General features: G+C 45.0%; 1 protein-coding gene across 3 annotated transcripts in view; it reads left to right on the top strand.

The window, feature by feature from the left end:
* R3HDM2 (R3H domain containing 2) overlaps window positions 1–23,229 on the top strand; it is a 921,072-nt gene that overhangs the window by 875,232 nt on the left and 22,611 nt on the right. For all 3 annotated transcript variants that reach the window (XM_086966594.1, XM_086966584.1, XM_086966589.1), the window contains one exon: window positions 1,030–1,184. In XM_086966594.1, the coding sequence (XP_086822720.1) occupies window positions 1,030–1,184 (155 nt within the window). The remainder of the gene's footprint in view (window positions 1–1,029; window positions 1,185–23,229) is intronic.

Below are 23,229 nucleotides of genomic sequence, written 5' to 3'. Positions count from 1 at the left end.
CCTGGTGGGCGCTTCATTCTGAAAGGCCCACAGCCTCCACTTCCAGTTGCGAACACCACCGGAAAGTGGGAGGCCTCAAATCCCACTGTTTACAGCGGCAGGCTGTTCGCAGCTACTCCCGATACGCCATCTTGGGACAGATGTGCTACAGGCCGTTGCCGGGTACTCGCCGCTCAGGGTTCTACAGGCTCCAGAAAGGAGCCGTCATAGCTCTTGTATCCTTCGTAAGGCTGTGGCAGTGTTTATATTGCATCTAGGGCATGCCAGCATCCATTGTATGCGATAAGGTAACAGCGGGAGCGCCAGAGTTGCGCCCGCCATCTTGGCTGTCCAGGCCATGCCTCTCACAAAATTATTCTTAAATCTAAGAAAACCGTTTCTTATTATTTGACCTTGTTTTGTTGAACGTAGCATACTGGAAGCAGCTTTCATAATTCATGCCACTGTAATGTCCATTAAAATATTGAATGCAAAAACTGTATACTTTAGTGCTGTAGATGATAGAGGGTGTAGCCACTTCTCCCTCCCTGCCTCTTGGTTTGGTTAATAAGAGAATTTCGAATGTATGTATATACTGTTCTCCTGGTCTTTGTCTAAACACAAGTTTAACTTTTTTAACAGTGTATATTCTAGAAATGTTACTGTGCCTTTTTTTGTTCTATGCAGTGCTTGACCGATTTTTGGCACTTGATGAGAATCAGGGCTATCTAAGGCTAATGTACTGGATCTCTCAGGCTCATTATGTGGGTCGGATCTTGATTCTCCTCTGTTTTGAAAACCAAATCTTTGTGCAGCCCATCTCTTCACATTTATGTTACATACAGATTGCTTATTACTCTCCATGGCGATACTTTTTCAAAAGTCAGTCGGTTGGCAGTACAATGTCAAAGAGAAGAAATGGTGGCAGGTTGTGACAGTATAGAGCTAATGTCTAGGAATTACTCAATTACATTTAATGTAATGTTAATTTTATACACTTTTTAAACTTTAAGATTCCTCACCGTTTTAAAGAGTGTCTCCTTAATGTAGGTTCCAGTGGGGAACGAGTCACAGGGCATCGTGCAACAGACATATCAACAGCCAGTCTTGGTTCCTGCCAACCAAACCGTTCAGGGAGGCATGTCAACCGGGGGAATGCCTGTTTATTACAGTGTTATACCCCCAGCACAGCAGAACGGCTCAAGGTAAGAAAGTTCTTTCCACACTAGTTGCTGATTACAGATGGGCACACTGCTGTCACTAAAGCATTGTAGACAGTCCAGGCATGAATTGGCTGTTGAGAAGCAAAACAAAAGGCACTCCGCCATTTCCATTTAAAACCTATATGGTTGTGTGTTTAAGACCCATCAATATTATTGTCTTTTGTAAAACTCTATTGAAAGCATGGTATGTGTTTATGTATGTGGAGGCGAAGAATTTAAATTTCCTTATAAAATTTAACCTGATTGCTTAGATAAATGAGGAATGGCCCTACCGAAAACTCTCTACTCCTTTGAATACAATCTGTTCTGTGCATTGACAATTAGCCTCTTCCTCTGTATTGTATAGGCTATTGGTTTATATTTAGTTGAAACTGATGAAAGGATATGATCCCTTTCAATTTGTAAGCTAAGACTTTGTGTTTCTGTTAGAGATGGCACAGTGCATATATAGTATATATATGACTGGTTACCCCTTTGTTTTTTCTTAAGACAAATTAACTTGCGGCTAACAGTGACATCACTGTTTCGATTTCCTCAGAGACCCCTCTTCTTGAGTATTATTCCTTCAACTGTTAGGTTCCGTTTTACCAGAACTGTGAGCAGATCTTGGCTCAAACATGTAAAATGTTCTCCACAGCATAGTAGTAGGAAGAGCTTTCAGTGCTGAGATTCCATATTACAGTTTAATGTAATGTGTTCGTATTACCTTTCTTGTCCATAACTATTGCAAATGGTTTAGTCTACCATCATTTTTTGCTTTTGATCACCTGGTTCTTGCACCTATACTTTAGGTGGGTCTTACTACCAGAGTCGCGCTCTCTGTAAAATCATGGATTGTTGTGCACAGCCCAATAATTGGCACATCTAGCCTGCCACAGAAGGAGCTCTGCAAGGATAGGTGCTGACCTGGGATAGGCCTTATAATAGTGGGTGTTCATAGATAGGTCAGTAGGATGTGCTGGAAATCTGAATTACTTTCACTGTATTATACATGTAGGTGAAATATACAAGAGTGCAATTTCGCTGCACTCAGGCCTACGCAATCTATCAAGGTATTAAACTGGGGTAAAACAAGCGCACATAGTTTTAATATGCAGTTCTCAACACACTACATATACATCTTAAGGGTCGTAAAGAATTGTCATATTTCTCAGGCCGAGCTCATATTCAGATTCTAGGGTTTATCACCCTTACTGTGCCATATTAATTGCTCTGCTCCCCAACAGAAAGAGAAAAGGCCTCCCTTAAAAAAAAGGAGCTATTATCAGTGATTGACCCAAAATTCTGGGAGAGGAAAGGGGCAAGGGAAAATCTGCATCTTCTATTTAGCTTGCAACACTGCACCTAATCTGGTACAGCCCAGGCCAACTGAACAAAGAAGGAATCCCAGACATATGGAGTTAACACCTTCATTTGATGGTTTCAACATTGCCAGTGTTTCTGTCACTTTCTGACGTAAAAAGTAGTTCTCTAGTCAATTAAAATACATTTTATCTGCCTACCTGACCGCCACATCCGTGGCAGAAGTCCGCACTACAGGACCTTTTCCTGCCGTATCCTGAGGTACGAGAAGATTTGCCTTTATGGGGCAGAAGAGTGACACAGACAGCAAGAGGCCTAATCTGAAGGAGGGACATCACGAGGAGAGGGTCAGTCCTCTTACAGGGCTCTTCCACCTTCCTCTTAGGGCTCGAGGAGAATTGAGATCCTCAAAAACAATTTACTTTCAATTCGATGTCAAGGACATTGATTCAGAGACAAGATACAGTGCCTACATCCGCGGGGTCGATGTCAAGAAGGAGACAACATTCAATGTCAAGACAAAGGAGGTCAACGTTGAAGGATTCCACAACTTTGAGACAACGAAACACTCAATGTCAAAAATTTAAGAAAAATGGTCATTGAGGAGCCCTACTACGTCAAGGTCTTCCAGACCTGCAGAAAGGGTCAAATTATTGAGACCAAGAAGATTTATTCCAGGGTGTACTTGCCATAGTCGCCGATCCTTAATCCGCTTTCTCCTCCTCCGCAAGTTCCTTCAGTGCCTATGCCAGCCACGTACCTCACATTCACCTCTTCCTCAGAGCTCCTTCACCGGCGGGGCCTCTATTTTCCCCTCCAAGATCAAGCTCTCCTCAGTCCGGATCTCACCATAGATCGTAAGTATAAGCACCTTCAAGACATTATCATTGTTCTAGGTACTCCTCATCAAGACGCTCCTTTCAGCTCACTCATAGATATCGCCCAATTCCAGATCTAGGTCACAATCAAGATGAAGGCGAATTAATTTCACCTCTTCCTTCAGTGCTGGATGATACTCACTATTCAGAAAAGGGGGTGGTGATGGACAGAGTATCTGAATTAAGCAGAACACTCGTACCCAGTCAACAGATCAGGGCTTGATCCATCACCGTTTTTTAGCTCACTGCACCATCCCTGCTCAGAACCTGGCTACATGCAAATTAGTCTGTCCCTGGCCCACGGTGATGGATCAAGCCCTGATCTGTTGACTGGGTAGGAGTATTCTGCTTAGTTCAGATACTCTGTCCATCACCACCCCCTTTTCTGAATCGGATGATACTCACTGTCACTGATGGATTCCCCCCAGTCAAGAGTTCCTTCCGTTTATAAAATAAACACCTTTCAAGAGGTGCTTGTACGAGGGTCCACAAAACGGAACATTTCGTTACCTGCTCCATCAACAGCTACATTTATTATTCCTAAGACTCTTCACAAACTCTTCACCAGCTTGCAGCATCAAGACCTCTTCTACCTTCCGGGTTTATTAGGACCAGCTATGGAACTTTTCCTTAAGCCAGCGGCAGCAAAAGCAGCTCAGTCTAGGCTACAGAAAAATATAAGCCTCTGGAGCAGGATCAGTTATTCCTGAAGTCAGATCCTCCTCCTGATTCAGTTATTTTGGCTGTAAAGTAAGTTCATTCTACTACTCCTTCAGCCACAGTTCCAAAAGACAATAAAGTAGGAAATTTGCTTCAGTGGGGCTCAAGGTATATTGCACAGTTGCAGCAACCATTAAAGCAGCAAGTGCATCTTCCCTGCTAGTCGGGTATGACGGGTCCTTATGGGACTCCCGGCAGCAGTTGTTTGAACACCTCCCAAGAGAACGCAGAGAAGACTTCCTCTAAATCACGAGTGAAGGTATAATGGTCTTGAACTTAGTGATTTAGTTCTGCTGCAATTAATCTTTGCTGGCAGCCCATAGCTGCTGCCACGGATTGGCGGACAGACCACATTCTTTGCTTAGTCTTATGGCACTTGTGCAAGAATCTCAGCAGAGAATACTTAGTCTTCTTTTCTCCGGTAACACTCTATTTGGGAGTCATGCTGATGATGAAATGGCTAGAATAAAGACCGAGATGAAGACCTTGAAGGCGGTTGATCTGGAGAAATACAAGGAGAAAACCTTACAAGCCATAGGATAGGCATTTCTATCAGCAGAGGGTTCAAACCACTTTGTGGTTGCAAGGACACCACCAAAGGCAACATCAAAGACCTTTCTAGCAGCACCAGAGGGGAAGTGTCCAGGCCACCAACCTGCCCAAGCAGGAAAGTCTCCTACAGGCTACAAACAATGAGGCTCTGCTTCCCTTTCTTCTGTTGCTCACTCTGGTAAGGAGGAAGTATTTTGCAATTTCTAACAGAGTGGAAATCCATCACAAATGGTGCTGGGGTTCTGAATATTGTACAGAATGGCTATTGTCTCAGATTCACTAGTCCACCACTAAATATTCCTCCAAAATCATCCCACCAACATCTACATCGTAGCCCCCAACCAACAGGGATGACAGATTTATTTCTGTTATTTCTTGTGGAAAAAGAAAAGTCCCAAAAAAAGGAACTCTGACCCATACTAGATCTGAAAGATAAAAACAAATGGATACTGAGAGAAAAATCTAGAATGCTAGTATTACAACAAATGTATCCTCAAATTCATCTAGAAGAATGGCTCTGTTTTATAGATCTTGAGGATGCATATTTTCACATTTCAATAGCCCGGAAACACCACAAATTCCTGAGATTTGTAGTAGGACACGACCACTTCCAGTGCAAAGTGCATCATTTCGGCCTCAATTCATCCCCTAGAACGTTTTAAAAGTACATTGCAGTGGTCGCCGAACTTCTCGAGAAGCTCAGAAGTGTAATCTCTTCTAGGATCGATGGCCTCTTGCATATTTCTGACTCCAAATGCCCATCTCCACATGAGACCACTAAAAGCGTGTCTGGAAGACCAGTGGAGTCACTATTTGGGCAACTGGAAAGACAGAGCGAGGCAATCTCTCAAATGGTGGTGCAAGCTGAAAAATCTAAATATAACAGGGGAGAGGAGAGACAAAGTGGATCCGTTCTCCCTATACAGAACTAATTAAACAGAAAGAATCCACATTCAGATGTTCTTATGGTGGTCCCTACAATGGCGGGGAGCACAATGTGTTCCTTAACCCCTTCCATGCTCATGACGAGCTCAGCTCGTCATGAGGCACAGTTGAGCTGTGCTGATGACGAGCTGAGCTCGTCATGAATATAGGAGAATTCCACTATCCAGCACAGGGGAAAAATAACCACAGCAGCGATGTGGTTAAATACCCCTCACACACCAAAAGGACCCTTGGTGTCCTGCTTTATCATTGGGGTCTTCGCACCCCTCTACGGGATGCGGCGTGCTGCTAACCGGCGCTACACGGGAGCACTTTTAATTTTTTGCTATGTGTGGTGTGTGTGAGGTTTTGGTGTGTTTTGATGTGAGTGGGGAGGTCTGAAAAGTGACAGTGTGAGGATTTAAAAAGTACCTGGCACATGCGGTCTACTAACATTTTTAATGGGGCCCTCGTGCTGGTACTGTTAAAAGGGTGATTGTGAGGTGTTTTGTATGTTAATGTACAACACCTCTTGTGTGCGTCGTCTACATGTTTCGAAGCTAGGCTTCTTCTTCAGGACGAGGTGCACAGATCCCACCCTAACTCACGTCCTCCGAATATTATCGGTAGAGTCGACAGAAAAGTGAATTAAATACAAGAAAGGCTAATATGTGCCTATTAGTCTATTGCGAAGTATCTACATTGAGAAACCTGAAAAAAGATAAAGGAAAAAAGAACACAACGGAGAACCCAATTGGAATTTGTCATTGTAAAAATCGTTGAATACTGGTTCAGTGACCTACAGACAAGTGAGGGCAACAACTGCTAGACATAAATATGTCATTCTATTGTTATGGTGTGCCCTGTAAAAAAGAAGACAACAGGACATACATAACACTTAACATAATACACACTCTCTAGTTCATTGTCCCATGGGTTTGTATGAAGACGAGTCTAAATTGGTATGCCATCAGGGAAAGAAACAAAGACATTGTCAACATACTTGTTGCTGAAGTGTTGTCTGACTTCACTATACTAATTTTCAACACTAATCCTTAATGGGTTCCGGAGTGGCGTGCTACTCGCCAAAAAAGCGCTTCATCACCCATCAGGGGTAACAAGTGCTATATGAATGCAAATCTTTCTTCCCCTTTTATCCATCCGCTATCCTTCTCACGCCAAGTAACAGACTAATATCCACCACTGAAATTACCTCATATTAATTCACCACTAATCCTTTATAGGCTCCCTGAATAGCATGCGTCAACAAGCGAGCGATAAATAAATACTAGCCTTTGTCCTACTCTATCCTTCTGCTATCATTCCAAATCCAAATAACTGACTAACCTATCCACCACTTAAAATGTACTTGCATGTTTCACTATACTAATTCAAAACGAATCCTCTGTGGGTCCCGGAGTAGCGTGCTACCCGCTGAAAAAGCGCTTCGACGCCTCGTCAGGGGTAGTAAGCGCTATATAAATGCAATTACAATACAATACAATATGCGCACTAAACGAGGCGCACTTACGGTCTCATGTAACAGTGTGATTATAACCATTCCTTTTTCGCTAACCACAACCTCCTGCGCGTGAGCGGGACCATAGACCGAGATCAATCCTCCCGTTCATGAGCAGTATTGAAGACATTGCATCTCGCACATGCGCGGCAAGCCTAAATCGCCACGGCGCATGCGCTGCACCCAGAGGAGGCAAAGGCTACTTCACAGGCAACCCGGAAACCCCATATATGGCAGATAACTTTCCCGGTTCTTAAATAATTAATTTTAAAATTAACAGTGATTGGCGGCAGTACTTAAAGCCCAGATACCGAGCTCTTCACAGAACCGACGGAGCCTCGGACGGGGGAAGTAAGCCGCAGATACTGTCCTGTAGCCATGAGTACTATTGCCCACTGTAACTTCCTTTTTCCACGACCTAAAGTAAGTGAATATCGGCGATCTTTACAAATTGTGCACTATACCATAGTATACCTTATTCCTAGGGTGCGAGTAGCACTTCAACCCCACCGTTTGGAGATTCAAGAAGTCAGACAACACTTCAGCAACAAGTATGTTGACAGCGTCTTTCTTTCTTTCCCTGATGGCATACCAATTTAGACTCCTCGTCATACAAACCCATGGGACAATGAACTAGAGTGTGTGTTTTATGTTGTGTTATGTATGTCTTGCTTGTCTTCTTTTTTACAGGGCACACCATCCCAATAGAATGACCTATTTATGTCTAGCAGTTGTTGCCCTCACTTTTCTCTAGGTCACTGAACCAGTATTCAACGATTTTTACAATGACAAATACCAATTCGGTTCTCCGTTGTGTTCTTTTTTCCTTTATCTTTTTTCAGGTTTCTCAATGTAGATACTTCCGCAATAGACTAATAGGGACATATTAGCCTTTTTTGTATTTAAATCCCTTTTCTGTAAAATCTACCGATAATATTCGGAGGATCTGAGTAAGGTGGGGATCTGTGCACCCCGTCCTGAAGAAGAAGCCTAGCTTCGAAACATGTTGACGACGCACACAAGAGGTGTTGTACATTAACATACAAAACACCTCACAATCACCCTTTTAACAGTACCAGCACGGGGGCCCCATTAACATTTTTTGTAGACCTCACGTTCCAGGTACTTTTAAAATCCTCACACTCACTTTTCAGACCTCACCACTCACATCAAAACACACTAAAACCTCACACGCACCTCACATAGCCAAAAATTAAAAGTGCTCCCGCGTAGTTGCCGGTTAGCAGCACGCCACAGCGAAGACCCAGAGGATGAAGCATGACACCAAGGGTCCTTTTGATGTGTGAGGGGTATTTAAAGAACACAGTGTTCCCCCCACCATTGTAGGGACCACCATAAGAACATCTGAATGTGGATTCTTTCTGTTAAATTAGCAAGCTGAAAAATCTCCATTAAGGGAAGCTTTTTTATCCACATGTTCCCTCTCATACAATAGTGACAGATGCCTCTCTGTACGGTTGGGAAGTGAACGTGGATCACCTTCAAATTCAGGGAACATGGTCCACGATGGAAATGACTTATCTCCTGGAACTATGCGGCGTTCATTCGGTTTTAAAGTCTTTCCTACTATCCTTCAGGACGAAATCCCTTCCTGTTCAGACAGACAACACAACAGCTATGTACTATATGAGTAAGCAAGGGGGACAAGGTCCAGACCCTTGTCACCGGGAGCTTAGATAATATGGAATTGGTTGCTAGCCAGAGACCTGAGAATCCCTGCAGCCCATCTTCCCACGATACAGAATGTTCAAACAGAATCTGAGCAGGATTCTATAAGAAAATCACAAGTGGGTTCTACTCAACGACATTGTTCAAAACATCTTCTGAATGTGGCTTTTTTCTCACACAGATTTATTCGCAACTGCAGAAAACAAAAAATGGCTAATCTTTGCCTCAAGGTACTGCCAACCAGGGACATTGAGGAATGCCCTTTGGATCGACTAATCTGGCAAATTTATCTATGCTTTTCCTCCAATTCCCCTAACTCTATTAGTAATCATCAAGCTGTCTTACTCAAAGCCCAGAATGATTTTGATAGCTTCCACACATGAAGCTGCCGTACAGACCGAACCTCCTCACGAAATTTGGAAGTCAGATGTTTCATCCCAATCTCTCCTCTTTAAATTTGGCACCATGGCTGCTGAGCTCGTACAATATGAGCATTAAAATTTACCACATGAATGTATGAACATTTTCAAAGTGGCTAAATGTCGATCAACAGATTCAGCTTACTCTTTTCAAATGGAATAGATTGTCAGTCAAGTAACTTTATTTCGGCCATTACGGCCATAAAAATATCACACACAAGCAATAAAAGACAAACATACTAAAACAGTCAAAATGGAATAGCAGTCCATACTAGCATATACATTTTCACTCTTGTGGTCAAATTTTTATAAGAGTCCAAGGGGAGCAAAAGAGTCCACGAAGATGCATATATCTTCGGTATAATAGGTGAACAATCTTCTCATAACGCAAGATACAGAGTTAACCAAATCTATCTTGTCCCCAAGGATTCATTTCCTGGGCTTTTTAAGTGTAAGTGCCTAAAGTACGGAAAAATCATAATTGATTACAAAAATCAAAGGATAGTTCATCTCGGACTAATTAATACAGTATTACAAAAGAATTTGGACAAGAACAATAAAATAAATTTAAAATCTGAACCGGAAATGATATTGGCAAAAGCCTATGCTACATAATTCAACGGCATAACCGGTCATGCAGTACAGTTCATGGTTAATACAATACTATTCTATAAATTGCTTATTTAAAACTTGTTCTAAAAAATGAAAACCACAATGACTAACAATTGACTGGACACCGCGTACCTTCTGCTGATCCACATTTTGCCTAAAAATGTGGCAACAGCAGAGTCAATTGGCGTGCTGGTGTCGATTTTTAAAATACGCAGTGCAACATCATGACTGAGAGGGCCTATTTGTTTACAAATAGGAACTAACAATCTAGATCTCAAGTGGCGGTACCTAGGACATGTAAATAATATGTGGCTAAGAGACTCATTTGCAAGAGAACAGCCGGGGCAGATCAAAGAAGCCGAAGAATGTTGGGACAAAGCGGCTACAAAAGTATTAAGAGGGAGAGTGCCCACCGATGTTTGCCTCAGTTTGCAAATAATAAGATTTATACAAAATAAAATTAAAAAAAGAGAGAGAGGCCAAATCTAGATTGCGTACAAAGTTTCCTTTCCTGGGCATTGGTAATAACTCCAAATATGGCTCGAAGGCACCTTCCAGTTTAAACTCTATAAATTCGAGGGTCAAACGGCCCCCGATTGGATGGGTAATGAGGGACTGTGCCACCCAGTCCCAATACTGTTTCTTAACCTGGGCTTTCGTTTGTAGGGATTCTAAGGTATCCGAATCCCTTGTGCCTTCTTTCCCTATGGAGGACATCAGTAGCTTCACCCTGGTCAGCCAGCCAATTTTCTTATGACAATCTAGAGCATAGACCTCGTCCAGGGTAGCAGCATATGGGTGTAGCTTGGGGGTGTAGCAGGGATTCTGCTCCTACACAAAACTGTGCATAGAGACTTGGAACCTCAGTGAATTAGGGTGTGCCAAAATTCACCTTAGTAGCCAAAATCCCCTACCAGACTAGCAATCAGTGTCTCGTTGGTTCTTCCATACCCCCAATGATTAGACAACCCAGAACATGGAACTTAGAATACCTCAGGCAATGTGGAACACATGAACACTCTTTCGTTGTACACTCATACTAGTCCATAACAGGGAGTAAATGAGGACACGTGCAAGTTTGAAATATTTATTTCGAATGCCATGTTCTCAAGCGCAGTATCTTAACTAATACAAGCAGACATTATAAGCAAGAAGATTATCAGCATAGTTACTATTCCATAAAATACAAAAGGAGAAAGCATGTTAAAATGCTAAATGGAAATAGACTAGAATACTCCTAGATTTCACACTCCTTTACTATTAGGTTATTTTATATCTACTGAAGGTCTCTTAGGTTTAGAAGGGCGGCCCCATACCTCTGGTCCAAGTAGAAATGGATCACATCATTTTCCACACCAGCTCTCTGCATGTGAATGTTCCCAAAAAGTGTGTGTGAGCATGCCTGCGCAGTGCATTATTAAACGCACCAAAATCAGAGGTGGCCACAGCTGCATATATGTTATGTCCAGTGGAGTGGTGTGGCTCACTGGTTAGAGTGGAGTTGTGTGGCTCACTGGTTAGAGGCGGCAGACCCGGCAGCAGAGAACGGCCCGGGACCAGGGTTCAATTCCCGACGCGGCAGGGTCGTGGACCAGGGTCAGCGGACTCGATAATTCTCGCCTCTGTGCCTACTCTAACCAGGGATCACACTCGGCAACTCTGGGCATTAGCTTGCCTCATCTCTACAACGGCCCCCCACATTCGCCGGGGATGCCTGGTTTCACCTTGGAGATACCCAGTAGGGACCATCTCACAGGGATAGCCAAGACGGGTTCCCCAGCGGTCTACAGCGCCACGACGCCTCAGGGCAGCAGTGCGCTTTACAAGACCACATACATTACATTACAGAATGTGCACTGATCAGACCGAACAACAATGACTGTGTTGAAATAACCTTGAAGGCTTCGGCACTCACTGTTCAAACAAAGCTTACCAAGCAAATCTGCTACCATAGGAAAACATATTATTCTCGTGTGAAGCAAAACAGTCTGCTAGACTCTAAACATTTATAAAAATGTGTGTCGTGTGCAAAGGCAGCAGAAAGGAAAAATGGCGTTTAAACTTCTAATAAGCTCATGCCAACTTAACACAGCGTAATGCAAGGGTCAATCCCGATGACACCCTCCCTTGATCCGAGCAAGGATAAGACACGGGGCAAATGTGGAAAGCAGAGTTCAAGAACGAGAGTCAGAATCAAGTTCAAATTGCCACAGGGAAAAAAACGTGAACACAAAAAAAAAAATCCATAGTTTGAATGCTTTTCAAAGCAAATAACTCCAGCCATGGACATAGTGAAGTCAATAGGTCTGTGCAGAGAAGAAAAATCAAAACTGGTAATTTGAGAAGAAAAACAATATATAAAAAATGTCCAACTGGTGATCACGGACACGGACGAAAGAGAGAAGTCATTCAATCAATCATTGTATATGCAAAAAATGTAGCAACAGCCTCCAATAGGAAGTCACGGTTCTCATCCGAAAACATGTCAGCCATCCAATTCAGCAAAGGGAATGAACATACATGTTCTTCAATTACCGGAGCCTCCAGTACCATCAGAGGGAAACTTGGTGTTTCTTCAATGAAGCTGCATGCCAAGAAATCTTGTGCCGCTGCGAAAACATTCCAATGTCCCAGGACACCATGCATCGATGCAAAGACCATAATCCCTCCGCCAGAACAAAGCAATTCATGAGCAACTAAGGTGTTCATAAACTGATTATAATCCGCATTTGGAGACATTGCAGAGACACAAATCCAGGGCCCAGTCGAAATCGCAACTCAGGCGATGAAAGACAGGCTGGACGCATGTAAAAAAGGAAAATCGAAACGATAATCCATAAGCCGCACTCAAAGTAGCAATAGGCAGCGCTCCATAATACTCAAGCATTCGGTTGCGGAGCAGCAACAGTCATGACAGATCTTCTCGCAACACAGGACGTGCATCCATTTTGAAATAAACAAAACAGAAGTACGCCTGCGGCCAGAGCCAGCAATAAGTGAAATCCACCAAAAAGGCTGGAAAAAAATCGAATGAAAAAATGCCGGGAATGCACCAAATATAGTTTGAAAGGAAGACACCAGGCCACTTCTAACAACTTTAAAAAAGTGCTCCGGCCCTGTGGTGGGGGATGCATTAAAGATGGTGTGAATTAACTCACCGAAATGCAAGGGCAAATCAGTATTTATTAAAGCATGCACCTCTGTGCGGGTGTTTGCAACGTGAAGGACAAATGTTTCACGAGCAGATGTGAGGGCGACTTCTTTTTGGGACAATAGAGCTCTTATACGGCTCATCTTGTTGAACTCTGCTTTCAAGGTCGGAATCGTTGGCCAGATGGAAACATCAAGCTTCCCATGTGGAGGAGGGAACATTACATTTTTACGCGCTCACTGACTGTAACCACATAAGCAATTCCGGCAACCATCCCACAACAATCCTCATCATTTATAAGCAAATAACTCCTGTTTGCCAGCAATGTGAATGTCAGTATGATAGCAGGTGCTGGTGTGCCTTTCAAAATACAGGCTAAATTTGGCTCGTTCTGATTACAAGAGCCATCTAATTGGAAATGTCTACACATTGAGTGATCTGGTGTCGTAGTGCAATCCTCACCATTTATGTAAACCTCTTTTCCCTCCCTAAGGCACCTATAGGTAAAAGGTAATGACCAAGCTTCATGAAGATAAGCGGTGCCCAGAGGTTCATATCTGCCAATTGCATAGTACTTCATACAGGCCTCGAACTTGAAAAGAGGAAAAGGTAGAGTTATTAACCTGTGGATAAGCCACGTTGCCGAATTGGTCTCAGCTACAGAAAATGGTAACTGTTCTAAATTTTCAATGTGTAACATAGAAAAAGTTGCATCTTTCATTGACATAAAACGTTGTTTTTCAGTCAAATTAAACGGGGCAAATAATGATGACGTATTCATGTAGTGCCATTGCACTTTTCCAGCTTTCAGAGTTTGCAAAGTCCATGCAAACTGCATTATAGAACGCAATTGATTTTGACCATGGTACAATACAGACACTTCATCTTGCACAATATCAACAACAGATGACACAATATTATCTAACGTGTAAATGCGGGAATAAAGCGTGTTAATGCTGTTATCTACAACTGCTAGCACTTCCTCTAAATTCACCTGATCTATAGCTCTAATGCTGGAAGCCGCCTCAATTTGGGACCGTTTCCAGACCTCGTTGTGAAAAGCATATATCCATCTTTTAGATCTACCCGAAGCTGGGCCTTTTACTAAAGCATTCAGATCAACATCGTCAGTCAATTAAGATAAATGCAGCTTAACTGACCCCAAAGTGGAATGTTTGAGCCAACTCTGACATAATTTACCTACAGAATAGGTAGTCACAGAATGGTAACTTTCAAAACGAGGATCCACCCTGACCTGCGTGTAGCCTGGAGCTAAACCCAGAAAACGATGCTGGCATGAATCAGCACTTCTGTGCCACAGCAACCAACCCTTAGGATCCAAACTGGATATATTAAAGGAAGAATTCAGTAACATGGTCTGTAATTCTCTGATGGATAATTTGGTATGATTATTCCAACCGGAATATTCTTCCAATTCCGGAAAATAAGGGGCATTTAATTTTTTGATAGTAGCCAATCCAAAGCATGTCGTTTGCGAAATTGTAGAATTAAAAAACAACATATGGTTTGGGATGAGACATGCACTATGCAAAGCCTCAGTGCCTTGCCCTTACCAACTTTTAGAACCTCAAACAGATTTAAGATCAATAGTATATTTCCACAGCCCGTAGCCCCCAATAGCCAATTGGTCTAAAAAGGACTTGGAATACAATCATTTTGTGTGGGTAAGTCTTACCTTGGAAGTGGACTTTTTAGTCATTTTAAAATAAAATGCATTGGGATTTGACTGATTAAAATCAGTTAAATAAGGGTACCTCTTTAAAAAAGAAGTGGAGCTGCCTTGTACAGGAGCGGGGCAATGCTCCCACTGGGTATAATTAAAAGTATTCCTCCTGGTGTTTGCTTCATGCAGGTAGTGATTGCCAAAATGTTGATAACAAAACAAATCACCATAATTTGCAGGATCTAAATACACATCTTCAGCATCAAAGGAAGCATAATATTTCAAATCCGAAATCAAAGCTTTAACGGCCTGAACATCCCAATCATCAGAATGTATATTTGTTTAATTACATCCCCCATAGAAACTCTTAGGACGTTTGGGACATTTAGAACCTCAGTGGGCCCATGGATTTGAAATCTAACAGCATCCCACACATTCCCATCTAAGACGGGCCAAGCTGTAATATTAACAAAAGCCAGTTCCCTCTTCAATCTGTGTGATGAGGAATGGGGAGCCAATGTTCCATTAATATGTCGAATGCATGTTCTTTCTTCCACATAGTGTCCGTTGACAAGGCGGAAACAATACACCACAAATCCAATAGACATGAACAGGTAAATTGAAAAAAGCACCTACCAAATGTAGGTCCAAGGAGGAATCAAAAAATGTGTTTTAAACTGTGTTGCAAGAACATATATCTTGGAAGGGGTCTTTGATGTGTGAGAGTCAGTGTCAAATGAAAATCTGGATTCTGTAGCCAAACAAGTTTGCAAATCAGGCATCGATAAGTCAGTGGGGTAAGTAAATTCAGTCTCATCAAGGTGAGCACCAGTTAACAAGCTCAATAAAGGACTTGAAACTGCAGGCAGCATCTCGAGTGTAACATCAGGCCTGGAGTTAAAAGCCAGGGCCAAAACAGAATTTCTCAATCGATGGACATGAGACTGCCGGAGTCATACTAAGAAGAATCAGCCACTCTGGTAGTTTGACATCAGCAATGGAGATGTACCTCTGTTCTTTACGACATGGAAGTGGTCGTAAAATGACTGTTCTTGTGCCCTTCACGCCAAGAACTGGAGCTCGATGTGAGGGACCAAATTCTTTCTGGTTTTCGATCTTCTCACGAACCAGTTCTCCAACTTGGGGTAGCCAGCCAACTACCGGGATCTGCAACGCCTCATCAGACGTGGATGGCAAGTGTGCCTTTTCAAGACTGTCTCTTGTAGATTCTGTAAAACATGACAATGTTCATCTACGTCAAAGGGGGCAGCAACTGCCGCCTTGTCTAGACCGTCAAGGTCCGGGACGAACATTTTGACACCAAAGAGCATTTCGTATGGGGTCCGCCCACCCAGAGACCTTCTAGGGAGATTATTAAGGGCACTCTGCATGCCATTGAGGTGGGCCAGCCAGTTCCTGCCAGTGCCTACAACTCAAGCTGTCAAAGACTGCTTACAATCTTGGTTCATTCGTTCCACTACACTATTACCCTCAGGTCTGTATGGAGACCAAAATTTGACTTGGACCCCCCACAAAGTCATGGCATCCTTATACGCCTTAAGGGCGAAAGCCGGACCCTGATCCGAATGGAAGGTACCACAGGCAAAAATCCCTACAAAGACACACAAGTCTCTTATGACAGTTTGTCAATCAGCGCTGCGGTGTGGCCACTCCCACACAAAGCGTGTGCATGAATCAACTGCTACTAAGATGTACTTATACGCAGTATCAAAAGAAAAAGGACCGCAGTGATCTAAGTAAACACAACCAAGTGGCTTATTAGAAATGTGCAACTGTGTCTGGGGCAGACGCGCAGCAGTCGAAGGTTTAATCTGCTGGCAAATGTCACACTGAAGGACATAATCATGCATCTGTTTGTACAGTCCCCGCCACCAGAAACGTTGTTATAACTGAGATGCAGTAGCCGAAACGCCTGCATGCGCAGACGCAACACCCTCATGGGCAGCTGTAATCAGTGTGGACCTGCAGTCCGCGTTAGGAATTAACCTTTCACCAACGTCCGGTATTTTCACATAAGGAACTTTATCAGGACTTAAGTGGTATGAATACTTTGAAGGGAACCCCTTAGGATATTTACTTCTATCTCAGTTGCGGCTACAGCTGCCAAGATATCATCATCAATCTTACTCTTGGAACGTGTAACTGCTGCAACTAAATATGTTGATACTGCTGATTTCGCGGCCTCATCGGCCGAAGAATTACCAACAGCATGAAACTCCCATGCACTGATGACCGAGAGTGTGAATTACATACACTAGTGGCAACTGCTCTTTAAGCTCAGTCACTCGGACCCAGATCATTTTATGTTTTATTGTGCTACCTTTGGAGTCACGGAAATCATTCTGAAACCAAAAGAACAGGTTTTCGTTGTAAGACTGGACACAGTAGTAAGAATCCCTCACAACCAGAGTTGTCACACTAGGATCAGCGTACTCCAATGCAAGCATCAGAGCACGGAGCTCTGCCAATTGTGCGGTACAGTCCCCTAAAGTCTGTGTGTGCACAACCTTGAACTTGAATTCATCATTCATCATGGTACCCACCAAAATGGCGCAAGTTGAGATGTATGCGTGCTTAGACCCATGCGCAACTTGCACTGAACAATCAGTGTAAATGATACAATGGAAATCCTCCAAAGGTCACATAGTCAATGGCGCAGGATGAACAAACTCGTACTGTAAAATCTCCTGTAACTGCAAGGAGGCTTCAAAAATAAACGTGACATCCGGAGACGTCAATGATGCAGCCCATTGTATCCACCGGGGGTGCAAAGCTTTAGAATTTGGTACACTGGCTTTCGTCACTGCCTCTAGTGCAGGATAAGGGGTAATAACCAACATGCGTTTTCCCTGCGAAAGTGCATGTTCCTTAAGAATCGCCATTTGCACTGCTGTCAAAACTTTTATCACAGTGGAAAATCGCATTTCAGCCGAAGTGTACAAGTGTGACTTGTAAGCGATAGGCACTGTGTCACTTTCGTTAAAAGTAAGGTAAGTGAAACCCACCGCCCCAGGGATGATTCTTATCACCAGGTTGGTGTGGTTATCACGAGTCAGTAAGAATTTAGATTCTAGAAGATCTGCCTGCAAAGATTGCAAAATGGCTGAATGTTCTGGCAGCCAGCACGATTTGGTAAAAGTAGGTTGTATCAAAGCATACAAAGGCTTGATACGCTAGGCATATTCGGGAATGTAAGTACGCCCAAAATTTTAAAATCCCAGCAAGGACTGTAACTTTTTCAGTTTTGTAGGAGCACGCAACTGTGCGCATTTCTCCAAGAAGTGAGGAGCCAATCCTCAACCTTCATTGTTGTGCTCGTAGCCCAGGAACAGCACTGTGTACTCTGCAGTGTGAGACTTTTCAAAGTTGAATTTGTAACCGAAGTCCGCAAAGTTACAAATTATGCGGTCTACGTGACACAGATGCGCCCAAAATCGTCGTCTGTGAGATAAATGTCATCCACATACAAATACGCACCTGGGCGACTCTCTCCAAGAGAGACAATACGGGCCGCAAACACACCTGGACTATTTTTATAGCCCATAGCCAAGCGTTTAAATTGGCATTGTTTGCCGCCATAGGTAAAACTGGCCTTTGGGAACTTAGACCATCCAAATTGTGGGCAAAAAAAACGTTGGATATGTCAAGGGTGTTTATAAACCGTTTTCGCACAAGACCATCCACTAGAGCAGAGCCGTGGGTATTCTGTACTGCACAGGTACGGCAATGCGAGTTCAAATGCCGGCAATCCAATACCAAACGGTACAAACCGTCTGGCTTGGTCACAGTAAAAAGTGGGTTATTCATCGGTGACACACAAGTTTCAATTACACCTCGATACTCCAATTGTTCAAGGATTTCCGCAACGGAAGCCTTAGCTTCACGTTGTATGTGATATTGAGGTTGAGGCTGTGGCAGAGACCGTAAGGGAATCTCGTGATCTGGGGAAAATTTATCCCAACCACAGTGCGTACGGTACAGAGCCGGTGCAAGGGCCTTAGGCCACTCTTCCGCAAAATTCAGCGCATGCTCCTTCGAGACTGTGTGCGCGAAACTAGGGAGGATCAACTCCTCCCCTCTCGGAGCCGCGAGAACAAAAGGTGGGGGCCAGTCAGCCTCCGCTAACAAAATGTCATAGGTAGTTGTAAGATTTTCCCAAAATACCCCGTTTATGGTACGTTGTATGTCACCTTCAATTAAAAGGACTGTTTCATAAAGTCTATCAGGGGGAGCGACTCTGTTATCAGCTGTCTCCATAACAACATATCAGTCAGTCGCTGTCACCTTCAGTAGTGGACGCAGGGCCTCTCGCGCTATGGTAATCTCCGCCGCGCTGTCCAACAACGTCAGCGCCCATGTCTGATCCCGAAGCTGCATTCTCACTATCTGTGGCACATCTCGCTGTTAAAGCGGCAACTTTCTTCTTCTGAAACTGGGGTCTTTTCAGTGTTGACTCGTCCTGCTTGCCTTTACCGTCTTTCGGGCGGGGCTGGTCGCGTCCCTGGCCTCCCCGACCTCTGCTGCCGCCTCCTCCACCACCGGTTGATGAGGCCGATGAGTCCTGAAAAGAACGAGGAGAGCGTTGTTCAGAAACCTGAAAACGATCAGGTGATTTTATCGTTGCGTGATCGAGCAAGTCATAAACACGTTCTGTAGACTTAGGCACAGGAGATGCAGGATGTGACCCCCAGTTGACCGTCCTGATTCCCTCAGAAGCGGTCGCTCCTCTCTGCTCCCTGGTGTGATCTGCGCTCGTGGTATCGTAGCGCTATACTTCCAATTTGCTGTGTGCTTGCTCGCATTGCTCCCATTATTCCCAGTGCCTGATCGCCTCGCATATTTGCATATTAGCGATATATTTCGAAAGTGCGCTTTGACGCGATTTGCATTGCCATTAATATTTCATTTGCCTGTATCTACCATTTGTGCCTGACTGTGCCGGTGCCACTAGCGTTTTCGTCGCGTTTAACTACTGTGTGCCCCAATCCTGTTTCGCGTTTGGCTTGCAGCCATTTTGTTGTTTGTTTGTTGTTGTGCCTCCCTGCCCGGCCCCCCACCACGCTCCCGCCTCCCAGCTACTCCTCCCTCGCCCCTCCACTATCCACATATGACAGATGCCTTTACGCGCAGCGTTCACGCGCAGCGGTCGCGCCCCATGCGCGCCGAAGGTGCGCCAAAGGTAAGCCCGTCTACGCCCGTCCGCGCCTGGACCGCGCCCAGCGCCAGACCCCCTGGCCCCCACAAAATACATTCCACCCGCATAACGTACGACGCCGCAACGCTCTCAACACTTTTACAACGCCTCAGTAACATCGGAATACAAGGAAAAGCACTTGAATGGATCACCTCGTTCCTCACCGGAAGAACCCAGAGAGTCCGCCTTCCACCATTCAAGTCCGAGGCCACTGAAGTCATCTGTGGCGTACCACAAGGATCCTCACTCAGCCCCACCCTCTTCAACGTATACATGAGCCCCCTCGCGGCCATCGCCCGCCAACACAACCTCAACATCATCTCTTACGCGGACGACACTCAACTAATCCTGTCTCTCACCAATGACCCCAGCTCCGCCAAAACTAACCTACACGAAGGAATGAAAGAAGTTGCCGAATGGATGAAACACAGCCGTCTGAAACTGAACTCAGATAAAACAGAAGTCCTCATCTTAGGTACATCCCCCTCTGCATGGGACGACTCTTGGTGGCCGGAAGCCCTTGGGAAAGCGCCCATCCCGACAGACCACGCACGGAACCTAGGCGTCATCCTGGATTCTTCACTCTCAATGAACAGACAAGTCAGCGCCGTATCCTCATCCTGCTTCAACATTCTTCGCATGCTCAAAAAACATTTCGCTGGATCCCCACCGAAACCAGGAAAACAGTCATCCACGCTCTGGTCACGAGCCGACTGGACTACGGAAACACCCTCTACGCAGGTACTACCGCTAAACTCCAAAAGAAACTCCAACGTATCCAAAACGCCTCAGCCAGGATCATATTAGACATCCCGCGCAACGAACACATCTCTGGTCACCTGAAAGCCCTCCACTGGCTACCCGTCAATAAGAGAATCACTTTCCGACTGCTAACCCACGCACACAAATCACTCTACGACATCGGACCAGAATGCCTCAACTCACGACTGTCCTTCTACACCCCCTCCCGCCAACTACGTTCTTCCAGCCAAGCCCTCGCCACTGTACCTCGCATCAACAAGACCACCATGGGAGGCAGATCCTTCTCATACCTGGCTGCTAGAACATGGAACTCACTCCCCACTTACCTTCGCCTTACCCAGAACCACCTAGCATTCAGAAAGCAACTTAAAACGTGGATATTTGACAAGTAATCCTCCTCTCCTTCCTAAGCGCCTTGAGACCCTCTGGGTATGTAGTGCGCTATATAAATTCTTTGACTTGACTTGACTTAACCCCGGCCGCACGCCACAATGCTACCAAGCTGCCCCAGGACACACCCATGGACCCTTCACCTGCCACTCCTGCAGGTTCAACTACATCAGGACCCACACCAAATCCACAAACCCCAAACAGAGCTCCGACACTAACCACCTAAAGTGCATCCTGCTCAACACCCGCTCGGTCCACAGACACGCCATTGAACTCTGGAACCTACTAGACACTAAATCGCCGGATGTCGCCTTCCTTACAGAAACCTGGATGAACGCCTCATCAGCTCCTGACATCGCCATAGCCATCCCGGACGGCTACAAGATCATCCGAAAGGACCGCACCAACCAAACAGGAGGAGGCATCGCCATCGTCCATAAGAACACCATCCGCATCACGACCAGCTCAGACGATGACCTTGCTACCGCCGAACACCTTCACTTCCAGATCCACACCGACCCCAAGACCACACTCAGAGGCACCCTCATCTACAGACCACCAGGACCCCGCACACAATTCAGCGAAGACATCACCGATTTCATCAGCCCACACGCCCTCCCCTCCGAGGACTACATTCTACTTGGAGACCTCAACTTCCACCTGGAAAAGAACAACGACAGCAACACCACCACCCTTCTGGACAACCTGACCAACCTCGGTCTCAAACAACTTGTCAATACCCCCACCCACTATGCAGGACACACGCTCAACCCAATCTTCACCTCCAGCAAGCACATCTCCTTCAATCACACCACAGCTCTCCACTGGACTGACCACAGCTGCGTTCACTTCAACTACAAAAAGACCACGACCCACAACCCCCCTCAACCTATTCCCCGAAGAAACTGGAACAAAATTACCACCGACCAGCTCTTCACATCGCTTCACCAAAACCCTTTCGCCATATCATCGGACCCAAACCAAGCAGCCACCAACCTCACACAATGGATCACCCACAGCGCAGACGAACTAGCACCCTTGAAAAACCATCAAATCAAGCAAGGTAGCAAAAAAGCCCCCTGGTTCAACGATGACCGTAAGAAATCCAAGAAGCTCTGTCGAACCCTCGAGAAAGCCTGGAGAAAAAACCCAACCACTGACAACCTGACCACCTTCAAGAACGCCACCCGCAAACACCACCAACTGATCTGATCCACCAAGAAATCAGCATTCAAGGATCGTCTTGACAACAACGCTCAAAACAGCAAGGAACTATTCAACATCGTCAAAGAATTTACCAACCCCACCGCCGGCACCAACGACATCACTCCCTCCCAAGACCTCTGCGACTCCCTAGCCTCATTCTTCCACCACAAAATCGCCGACATACATAACAGCTTTGGAAACCAGTCCGAAGACCAGTCCACTCCACCCACTTCCGAACCAAAACCGCCCTCTAACATCCTCTGTGACTGGAACCCAATCACCACTGAAGACACCATCCGCCGGAAAGCTGGAAACATGCCGAACTTAGCGCCCTTCTAAAGAAACCCACAGCAGACCCCACTGAACTTAAGAACTACCGTCCCATCTCGCTCCTCCCATTCCCTGCAAAAGTCATTGAGAAAGCCGTCAACAGTCAGCTCGCCGCCTACCTCGAATCCAACAAATCCCTCGTCCCCTCACAGTCTGGCTTCCGAGCCAAACACAGCACCGAAACCGCCCTCATCACAGCAACAGACGACATACGAACGCTACTGGATAACGGAGAAACAGCTGCCCTCATCTTACTTGACCTCCGCAGCCTTCGACACAGTATGTCATAGCACCCTCATACAACGACTTAGCAACGTCGGAATACAAGGAAAAGCATTGGACTGGATCATCTCGTTCCTCGCCGGAAGAACCCAGAGGGTCCGCCTCCCCCCTTTCAGATCAGAGGCCACCGAAGTCATCTGCGGCGTACCCCAAGGATCATCACTCAGTCCCACCCTCTTCAACATATACATGAGTCCCCTCACATCCATCGCACGCCACCACAACCTCAACATCATCTCCTACGCAGACGACACCCAGCTGATCCTCTCCCTCACCAAAGACCCAAACACCGCCAAAACCAACTTACACGAAGGAATGAAAGAAGTAGCCGAGTGGATGAAGAACAGCCGTTTAAAACTGAACTCGGACAAAACGGAAGTCCTCATCTTAGG

The sequence above is a fragment of the Lissotriton vulgaris genome, chromosome 1_1 (genome assembly GCF_964263255.1).
Source record: "Lissotriton vulgaris chromosome 1_1, aLisVul1.2, whole genome shotgun sequence".
Taxonomy (NCBI): domain Eukaryota; kingdom Metazoa; phylum Chordata; class Amphibia; order Caudata; family Salamandridae; genus Lissotriton; species Lissotriton vulgaris.
The sequence above is the reverse complement of the archived record's forward strand: the minus strand, read 5'-3'. Positions and strand labels throughout refer to the sequence as shown.